At 49.7% G+C, this 10,035-nt stretch overlaps 1 protein-coding gene across 1 annotated transcript; it reads right to left on the bottom strand.

Annotated features, from left to right (window-relative positions):
• Positions 1–5,189: 5,189 nt before the first annotated feature.
• On the bottom strand, positions 5,190–9,917 carry TUBG1 (tubulin gamma 1). Its single transcript, XM_036883007.2, has 11 exons — positions 9,758–9,917; positions 9,345–9,457; positions 8,960–9,127; positions 8,038–8,106; positions 7,681–7,760; positions 7,123–7,249; positions 6,826–6,912; positions 6,563–6,712; positions 6,021–6,173; positions 5,776–5,937; positions 5,190–5,591 (listed from the first exon to the last, which is right to left on the bottom strand). Exons 1-11 carry the CDS (start codon positions 9,804–9,806, stop codon positions 5,394–5,396), a joined length of 1,356 nt encoding a protein of 451 aa, XP_036738902.1. The 5' UTR covers positions 9,807–9,917; the 3' UTR covers positions 5,190–5,393.
• Between the last annotated feature and the right edge of the window lie 118 nt (positions 9,918–10,035).

Below are 10,035 nucleotides of genomic sequence, written 5' to 3'. Positions count from 1 at the left end.
CATTGATGTACACTCTTATGAAGATTTCACAAGAAAAACAATGTGGTTATTACATTCACCCTATTATCGAGTCCCCACCCACACCCCATTGCAGTCACTGTCCATCAGTGTAGTAAGATGCCAGAGTCCCTGTTTGTCTTCTCTGAGCTACACTGTCTTCCCCCTGACCCCACATACACCATGTGCACCAATCATGATACCCCTCAACCCCCTTCTTCCTCCCTCCCCACCCGCCCTCCCCACTCCCTCCCCTTTGGTAACCACTAGTCCCTTCTTGGAGTCTGTGAGTCTGCTGCTGTTTTGTTCCTTCAGTTTGCTTCGTTGTTGTACTCCGCAAATGAGGGAAGTCATTTGGTATTTGTCTTTCTCTGCCTGATTTATTTCACTGAGGGACAGGCTTATTTTGATCTGCTGGCAAAATAAACTTCAAGAAGACAAGTTAAAATCGACCAGGTCTTTTTCCAATTTGAAAATTGTTGGATCATGTTATTATAAATATTATGGTATATGTTATAAATTTTGTCAAGATATTTTTCTCATAAAAGTAACATATTCTCACTGAAGAAAAATGGAGAAGACCAAAACGTTTTGAAATAAAATAAATAAATAAATAAAGCATTATTCCACAACCCAGACATCTATTGACAATCACTTTAGTGTATTTTCCCTCAGCAATGTTTCTGTGCTCCATTTAATACTTTTTTCAAATTTAAATCAGGCGTGAGTGTGAATGAAAAGGGTGGCACTAGAGTCTTGCAATGTTGGTGCAATTAAGAATCTTGATTATGGTGGTGGTTACACGAAAATATAGGTGATAAAACTGCGTAGAACTTTGCATGCACAAACGTGTGCACTCCATGTAACAGGTCACGTCTGCATATACTGTGTGGATTGTGTCAATGTCAGTTCCCTGGTTTTGATATCGTACCATAGTTATGCAAGATGTTAACCTGGGGAGGCTGGGTGAAGGGTGCAGGAGCCTCCCTATGCATTTCTTTGCACTTCTGTGAACCTATCATTATTTCAAAATTCAAAACAAAAATACCAGTCTGTAGCCCTATTTTCCCCCTTTATAGTTTCATTTTTGTGTGTGTGTTTCAGAGAGATGGTGTATTTTTGGTGTTTATTCTTTTTTTGGGGGGGGTATAGTTTCATTTTAACAGAAAGAGAATGTCCAGGTTTCATATCCATGTGCTTTGATTAATTTCAAAAAACAAAAGAACTGTCAATATATTTTAGAGCTAACTGTTAATGAAGAGGGTACATTTCAAAAACATCTTTATTTGCTGGAACTTAGTTGTTGCAAGCAAGCCTAAGCGTTCTGCAGAATACACAGGGTTGTATCTGAGCATATCAGAAGGGGAAATTACATGACAAAAATATAATTATAACTCTTAACGACGTGAAATTATGCATCTGGGGGATTGGAGACAGAAAGGGGAATGTCATGGCTGAGCATGGGAAGGGTGCCCAGTCAGGAATAATCTGTGAGGGCTTGGGGGAGGGCAGGAAGCCGGCAGGCTGCTGAGCAGAGCTGGTCTAGGGCAGCTCAGGGCAGGACAGGGCATGGTTCCTGAGGCCAAAATGAGAAAGAGCAGGCCGGGTTGTCAGCGTGCCAGCTTCAGAAAGGAGTGGCGGTTTTGATATCAGGTTCTGCCAAATTTTGGTTGCAGAAAGAGTTCGGGAACAGGAGGGGATAGAAAGCAGGGGGTAGGGATGGGGGTGCAGTGTCGTTTTGGGGAAAAGTCCAGAAAGGGCAGACTGGTGGCTGGAGCTTCCCAGGTGGCTTTCAGGGTTCCTCTTTGCTCAGAGAATTAAGGACAAGCACTACATGACACAGAAAGCCCCGCATGACCTGTCTCGTCTTAGAATAGCTCCCTGACCTCGCCTCCTGTTGCTCCCTAAATGTCTTTGCAGTTTTTAGAGCCCACTGTCCTGTTTTCAGGCTTCCTTCCTCTCCCAGGTGCTCTTTGCTTTACCTCCTGTGGTTCCTCTCAGGACGTCAGCTGTGCAGGCTGCTCCCCTGCCTACAAAGCCCTGTTCTTTCTCTCTGGGAAGCCTTCCGTCATGCCTGGGTGTGGCCACAACCCCTTTCCCCCATCTGGTCTTCCCTCAACCCCAGTTGGGTCTGTAGCCCCATTTGCCAGGAGTGAGTGTCCCCTCCCCAGCTGATGGGAAGGGAATGGTTGAACTGCGGAAGAGGAGCGAGTTCATCTCACCTTCCTGTGGACAGCCTGGGCCTGGGTACCTGCTAGTCCCTCTGCCTTCTCCACATCTCCACCTGGAAGCTTTCCCTCAGAATTCAGGACCCTGTCAAATGATCGTTTCTCTGTGTGACTCCCACACTGTCCTTCCATGGCCTTAAATTCTTGCAAGCATTCACCAATAGTTTGGGAGCGCCCACTGTTGTGACCCACTGATGTATGCTTGCCACTTCAACCCCCAGTCTCCTGTGTAGGTGGCTTGGACCATGAATGTTTGGAGATTCAGGACCTTAACTTACTCACCTTGGTATCCTAGGTCCTGGAAAGGGTTCTGGCACACCCTTATATTAAGTAAGCCCTTAATATATGTTTTGTTTTGTTTTTTTTCTCCTAATATATGTTTTAAAAGATGAATAAGCTTTGTTTTCAAGGAAATGGTTTTCCAAGAAATTCCTAAATCCTTAAGGCTGGAAGGCACGTCAAAGGTCCCATCATCCACCTAGGGTCTGTCCATTCTGGGCAAGTCATCACACAGAATTTACTTGATAGAGTTTAGCGGAGGGGCACTTACAGTCCCTATGGCTACTCATGCCCCCTGAGGATGGCATTGATCTTGTAAAGTTCTTCCTGCTGCCCAGCTGGAAGCTGCCCCTCTGTAGTTCCCTCTACTGTTTCTCCTTCTGCTCCCTGAAGTGTGATAGAATGAGTCCCGTCCCTCTTGCCATTGATACATTTGGCAGTTAACACATCTCCTAAGTTTTCTCTTTCCAAATGGGGAAAGACCACTTAGTAGCTGTGTGACCCTGAGCTTCACTTCCCTCTGAGTTTGTTTTCTTGTTTGTAAAAATTGGTATAAAATGGTACCTATCTTATTTCTTGCCAAAATTAAGTGAGCTGATATATGTATAGTGCTTAGAACAGTGCTTGGTGTATATTAAATGCTCAATAATGACTATAATATTATTTTGTATTATATTTGACATGTAGCACTTAAAAATGGACAATTATGTTTTAGGGCATTTAATTAAAAAAACCCAGAAAAACAAAATATATGATCATGTGCAGAAAACTGCAGAACTAATGTAAATATAAGTTAATATTATATATTATATTCCTCACCTCCAATAAAATTGGGGATCCCCTTTGGTAGGTCTGTTGTGAAGCTTAATGGGCAACTTGGTCTCTATTTTTAATAAATGCTTAATTAATGAACAAGTGAACAAATGTCTATTAGGCTTTGATTCAGCCATGATCATTCATATGTACTGCTTCAAGATTTTCCAGTCATTATGGGTGGTGTTCTTTAATTTAGGGTGTCCAGCCACCCCCAATTTCCCTAGACTGAGGGAATGTGGGAATTTTAGTTTTAAAACCTAATCTGGGAACAACCCTAATCTGGGTTCTTGGGACTCAGAACTTTCAGTGCTAAAACCAGGATGAATTGGTCACTCTACTGATAATTCAGAAATGCATTTGAGGGTTGGAGGGAAGAATCTCCTACCTCTGGATTCCATGGCCCGGGTTGCTACTATAGCGATGTCAGAGATAGGAGGTGAGTGTTTCCAACTGCATCTCACTGGGTGCTGGACCCTGCCTGACAGGGCCTGCAGCTTTGTAAGAAACTTGGTTTTATCAACTCACACTGCAGTGATCAGACCCTAGGGAATTTAAATAAAACTTAGAAATGATTGGGTTAGTAGATCAGAATGTAAATTTAAAATGTTCCTGTTACTTTCCTAGGGCAGCCCCTTTACTGCTTAAGATATCCAAAAGGAATGGAGAATGAGCAAGTGGTAGAGCTGGGTGTTACCGGAGGTTGTAACGTATGTTGGATTTTAATTGCCCGTCCACTGCAGAGTGCCCCTTTCTAGGGAAAGCTGGAATGCTTGTGACTGGTGGAGATCACAAATAAGGCTGACTGGACTGACTCAGCAGCTCTCTGCCCAGCATCTGTGCTTACCATGAGCTCCCTACCTACCCTCGGGCTTGTCACCTCTTTGCCTCATCTCAATACTTTCCAAAGTTATAATCCCTAAAATCCAGATTTGTTTCCACCACTCTATTTTTTAATGAAGTGCTTCCTGCTACTAGATCTCTGTCCCTGGGGCATAGCACCCTGGAGTGTTCTGGGAACATTACCTTTAAATGGTTCATTTTCTCTTACTTTAGTCAAAGAGGCTCCTGTTCCAGGCTTAAGCATTTCCTTCCCCAGCTTCCCCGCAGCAGCCCGTCTCTCAGCAGGGACAGTTACTTCTGTCAGACCACAGGGATTTTTCACAACCGGCCCCACCTGCTGCCCTGATTCCCAGAGGCCTCCCTCCCGCTCCACCTGGCCTCCTCGCTGCCCTCTAGTTGACACACTTTGGGGTTTGCTGCTGGCCAAGAGCAGGGAGGGGCTGCGTGGGGCGATGAGTGGTCTGGAAATAGCCTTGGGGGAGGGGCCTGGCTCTGAAGCTGGCATGGAGGCGTTTGCCTGTGCTTGCCGTCTAGGCTTTAGATTTGGTCTCCTGACTTGATCGTCCTAGACTCCAGCTGCCTGACCAGTGGCACTCCTGGACTAGCTCTCTGGCACTGCCCTGCTTGCAAGAAAATTAAAGGCACTTGGGCTGCCTCTGTTGCTTGCCCAGGGCCTGGTGGTGGGGATGGTGGCCAAAGGCTTGTTGCTGTGATGGTCAACAGGACACTGATGTGGGAGCATGAAAGTGGTGGAATAATCACCTGATACAAGGAGGGGTGGGAGGGAACTGGGACCCAGAAAGTCAGATAGACAGCAAGGTAGTTTATGTGGGCCTTTTTACCCTGGAAAGGAATGTCCTGGGTAGGTCAACCCCACCCATGTTCTCCAAAACCAGGCAGGAGAAGGAAAAGCTAGGGGACGCTGTTGGCTTAGAGCTGAAGATACTGGAAGCAGGGCAACCGTGTCAGTGATGGAGAGAAATCAAGCATCCCCCTTCCCCAGTACAAGCCTTCAAAAAGACCGGCCACTTGATTTATATCCAGTGCTTTATTCAACACAAATAGTCTCATCAGAGAAGTAAATGTGTCCCCAGGCCAACAGGGAGCATGTATGTGTGTTTATGAGCAAGAGCTGCCACACAGGGGTCCCTGCCCTGTGCTCAGACAGTGCGGTCCATCAGGCGGGGCCTGGGTGAACCAGTAAGGCAGATGAGGGTCCCTGTTCCGGTGGCCTCACTGCTCTTGGGTGCCCCAGGAGATGTAGTCCGGTCGCGTGGCTGCGTGGTACTCATCAATGAGCTCCTGCACCACCTCCCTGGACGTGTCCAGCTCGTCAAAGTTCTCCTTGAAGATGTCCTCCTTGCGGAACTGCTCCAGAAAGGCCTCCCGCTTCCGCAGCTTGTCATACTGGCGACAGGTCCGCTCAAAGAGCTTGGGGTTTGCAGAAAGAGGTGTCACAAAGGATATGGGGGAACAATACCGCTCACAAAGCCAGGGAACCAAGGTTGGGCTGGCTCCATGGTAGGAAAGCCAGAAGCAGGGGCAGCAGACATGAGAGAGGAGAGGTAAAACCAGGAAAATAATTAGGGAAATAGGTGCAAACCATGAGCCTCACCGAGGAGATGCTGGTGTGATTGGCCATCATGAGCCCACTGACCCGGTGGGCTGAGGGCAGGTAGGGAGACTTCCTCGACAGCGCCACCTGGATGCTGGCTGGGCCCCAGGGGATGAAGTTGGCCAACTTCCGTTCCCGGATCCTCTGCAGGCTCTTGTGGACCTGGGGTGGGCACACGAGTGGTGGTGGCAGCTTCTCCTCTACCCCTATGGGTTGTGGGGGTGGAACTGAGGGGCCTCGCCTACCTGGGTGGGGTCCACCTCCCCCTGGATGATGTTGAGGATGGCGATGTAGCAGTGGTTGGTCTGGCGATCCCGGCCTGTGGACACCATCACGTTCTTGGGCTGCAGCAGCCGCCTCATGACGTCCAGGACCGTGGTCTTCCTCACGCTGGCCACCTGAGGGGACAGCAGCCCACACTCAGGACATGGTCCAGAGAGGAGTAGGCAACACATGGCCCGCATCGGCCTCAGGGTAGTACAGTCTCTTTGGGAAGTGACTTTAGATTCAGCTCTACACTGAGCCTCTGCTGTGGGACCAGGGCTCTTAGCCCTCCTTAGCTCAGCAAACTCGCACCCCTGTGTGGGAGCCCAAGCAGACCCCGTGTAGCCCAGGTCCTGGGGGGAGCCAGAGGCAGAGGGCAGAGGAGAGCAAGTCAACAAGAAGCTGTATGGTCTATGCCAGTCCCTGAGCACAGAGCCTCCAGGGGCCACAAAGGGCAGGTCCCGGGGAGGCAGGAGAAGACAAAGGCCTGGGCAGGGCCTGGGACACAGAGGGTCGCTCTTACCGACTGGTCTGTGGTGAGGGGGGTGTAGCCGGTCATGAGGAAGTGGAGCCGTGGTGTGGGAATGAGCGAGGCGATGAGGCCAATGAGGTCGTTGTTCATGTAGCCGGGGTAGCGCAGCGTGGTGGTGCTGGCGGACATGATGGTGGACACCTGGGGACGGGTGCCATGTCATGGCCTTGCCTCGGGGTGGGGGGCTCCCTTCCCCAGGCGGCACTCTGGCAAGGAGGGGTTCCAGTCCAAGGGAGTCCAGGAGTGGGGCTCACCAGCTGGTTGATCTGGGAGAAGGACGGGTTCTGGATGTGCAGGCGGTCTGTGGCAATCCGGTTCAGGGCCGTGTTGTCCAGCACCACCTGGGGGGACAGAAGAGGGTGACAGATTATGAGGAGACAAAGAACAGGAGCTCTGTCTGAGTCTGTGCTCTGAAGCTCACTTTCCTTGGTGCTTTCTGGCCAGTAAGACCCATCCAAAGGGACTTGCATAGGACTGAGGCACAGGAGAGCTCAAAATGGACTTTTGAAATGCATGAAAATGATGAAATAGAGGGTTGGTAGTGGACTCACCACACAGTCTGCATTCTGGGTCAGCCTCTTGAGCGTGAGCAGTGAGTTGTAGGGCTGCACCACCACATCGCTCATCTCGTCCTGGTTGGGAAACACTGAGTATGTCTGCACCAGCTTCTTGGGATACCTGGTTGGGTGTTGAGAGAGGAGGGTCAGGGCAACAGACTGGAGCCGTGGTAAACATGCAGCTCCCAACAATTGTCAGGAAGCAGCTAAATCCCGATGGGGAAATTAGGGTGGGTCCCAGAAGGGAGACTTTCAGAAGCTTGTAACCCCCAAGGGAGAAGGGCAGAGAGCCATCTTGAGATTTAGGGTTCTCACTCTAAACCAGCCATACTCCCTGAACCTTCATCTCTTCTTTTAAGGCCTAGATTGTAGGCTCCAGGTCCAACCACTGGGAGTGTGATCGGGTTCTCAGTTATCGTACTTTCACTTTTATCGCTATAGGAGGGAACAGAAGGGCCCTTTCCTGCTCCAGCAAATAGGAAAGTATATCTAGAGGGCCTCCCAGTTACCTGGGAAACCAAGTCCCCCCAGCCCGTCAAAACACAGACCTACCTGTCATTCAGCCGTTCTAAGAGGTAAGAGCCCAGGCCAGAGCCTGTCCCCCCAGCGATTGAGTGACACAGCACAAAGCCCTGCATGGGGAAGGCTCAGTCAGTGTCTAAGTATCTAGGGGCAAGATTTTAAACCAGATGCATCTTCCCATTTCTTGGACTCCTGTCTTCCCAAGCAGTCTCCTCCACTTCCCTCCCCTGACACATACAGCTCAGGAGACTTGTGTCCAACAAGGCCTGGCGGCTTCTGTCCAGTGGAAAGGGTATGTGGATGGCTCTTGTACCTAATGGGTGGCTTCTAACGGGTGTTGCTGAGCATCTTTATGTCAGCTCCCCCCAGCATTCCTGAGACACTCACCTCTAAACTGTCACTACCATCTGCCTCCCGGTCGATGATGTCAAAAATATCCTCGTGGATCTTCTCTCCCTGTACACACAGGGGGAGGTTCAGAGAGGGACAGAGCATGGAGCAAGACCTCAGAATAGTCACCCTTGATTCTCCTTATAGCACCTGAAAGTCCTTCTTTGGGGCACAAGTGGCCCTGCTTTTATTTGCATTGAGAAGCAGTATTGTACAGTGGTTATGAGCAGGCACTCCAGACCCAGACTGCCTGGGTTCATATATTAGCTCTAGTTCGGTTTCACTGAATGACTCTGAGCAGGTGACTGAATCTCTCTATACTTCAGTTTCCTCATCTGCATGTACAATGAAGGTAATAATATGGGTCCACAGTCCCTGATCTAAAATCTTTAGGGCCAGTTATTTTTTGGAATTCAAATATTTTGGATTCTAGAAGGGTAATATGGTACATATAATGTATGTTAAGCAAACCACGAGTGGGGGTCTGAGGTGTGCTAATCAAATACATTAATACTTCTGCAATGCAAAGTGTATTAACAATAAGTTGGATAGAAACTATAGAATAGTCTATCTCCACTAAGACTTGGTTTTGCTGATAAATAAGTTATAAATTGTCTTTTGGTCTCAGAGCTTTTTTGATTCTGGAAAGGCAAATAGGCTGTATACCTGTAGTACCTAGTTTCAGGGTTGCTGGGAGGTTTAAATAAGTTAATATGTGTAAAGCACTTAGCATGGCCTGGTACACAGCACTTGTTAGTATAGACTCTTAACAATATCACATAGTTGACTTAGAAAAAAAGAACTCCCCTCAGCCATGTCTCTCTCCCTCTACCACTCATACATCCTCCTGGTTTCATCTCTCTCTGGGAAGTCATACAGGAAAGGGAGTTTTGGGTCCTGCCAGGGAATGGCAAATGACCTGGGAGAATCCACTGGCCCAGTTGTTGCCAGCTCCTCCTCCGTGCTCTGACAGGTAGATGTTCTCTGGGTTATACAGCTTGGCATAGGGGGAGTTGAGAATGGAGTGGATCACCCGGGGCTCCAGGTCCAGCAGCACCGCCCTGGGGATGTAGTGCTCATCATCTGCCTGTTGCAGGGACAGGGGGGAGGGGAGTGGGGAGTGGGGGTAGTAATCAGCTCAGGTCTGCCCAGGCCTCCATCCTCCCAACTTTGGCTCCTGCCTGCCCTCCCTCAAGCCATTCGCCCTGGCTCCTCTGCCCAGCAGGTTTTCCAGTACCAAGCCACTGCCCTTCCCTTTAGGCCCCTTGGGTCACTGCCAGTCCTGTCCAAGGCGCTGGGGGCACCTGGTAGAAAAAGACGTCCTTGCGGTCAGTGCCCTCAGTGGCGAACTCCTCCACGATGCCCTCGGGGCTGATACCGTGCTCGGCGCATAGTTGTTTCCAGAACTCGAACCCAACTGGAGGAGGAGGGGCGGTCAGGAAAGAAAGAGAGAATATCTGGGTCTGGCCAGGTTCCAGCTAGGGGCTGGGGAACTGAGCACTTGGGTCAAGGGATAGGAAATCAAGCCTTAGGAATCAGAGGAAAGGGCTGTTTGCCAGCGACTGGGCAGGGAGGGCCCCTCGAGGGTGGGTAACTGGACACTGGGTCAGGCATGTCCCGCCTTTCGGAGAACTAGGGTTCTGGGAAGGACATATGGAATCCAGATCCCACAGAATCTAGGGAACCTGGCTAGCGGAGGGGCCGGAGTTTCGCTCACTCTGATTGCCGCACTGGCCCAACTGTAGGGTGATGATTTCCCTCGGCATCGCTCCTCAGTTACCCGCGTCGCAGCCGCTCCCGCTAGCAAAGCCGCCAGTCGCCAACCCGCTAGCCTCAAGACGCAGGCGCCCAACAACTCGCTCCGCCCACGAACTTTCTCCTCTCCAATGATCACTGAGTTTCTGGCGATGGCATTTCCTCATTCATTTGGCTTCAGTCATAGAGACTGCGCGTGCGCAGCCCAGGATCCGGCTCAGTGTCGGGACGTGCGGTACG

The sequence above is a fragment of the Manis pentadactyla genome, chromosome 4 (assembly GCF_030020395.1).
Source record: "Manis pentadactyla isolate mManPen7 chromosome 4, mManPen7.hap1, whole genome shotgun sequence".
NCBI classification, from domain to species: Eukaryota; Metazoa; Chordata; class Mammalia; order Pholidota; family Manidae; genus Manis; species Manis pentadactyla.
This window is presented reverse-complemented; position numbering and strand designations above follow the sequence as displayed.

Bases quoted from the DNA above. Each gene is read 5' to 3' on its own strand.
- TUBG1 (XM_036883007.2), bottom strand. From the start codon at position 9,806: ATGCCGAGGGAAATCATCACCCTACAGTTGGGCCAGTGCGGCAATCAG. The intron at 9,128-9,344 runs GTGCCCCCAGCG...TCCCTGCAACAG, and splicing joins AGGACGTCTTTTTCTACCAG to GCAGATGATGAGCACTACAT. The intron at 5,592-5,775 runs GTGAGGCTCATG...GCAAACCCCAAG, and splicing joins ATCACACCAGCATCTCCTCG to CTCTTTGAGCGGACCTGTCG.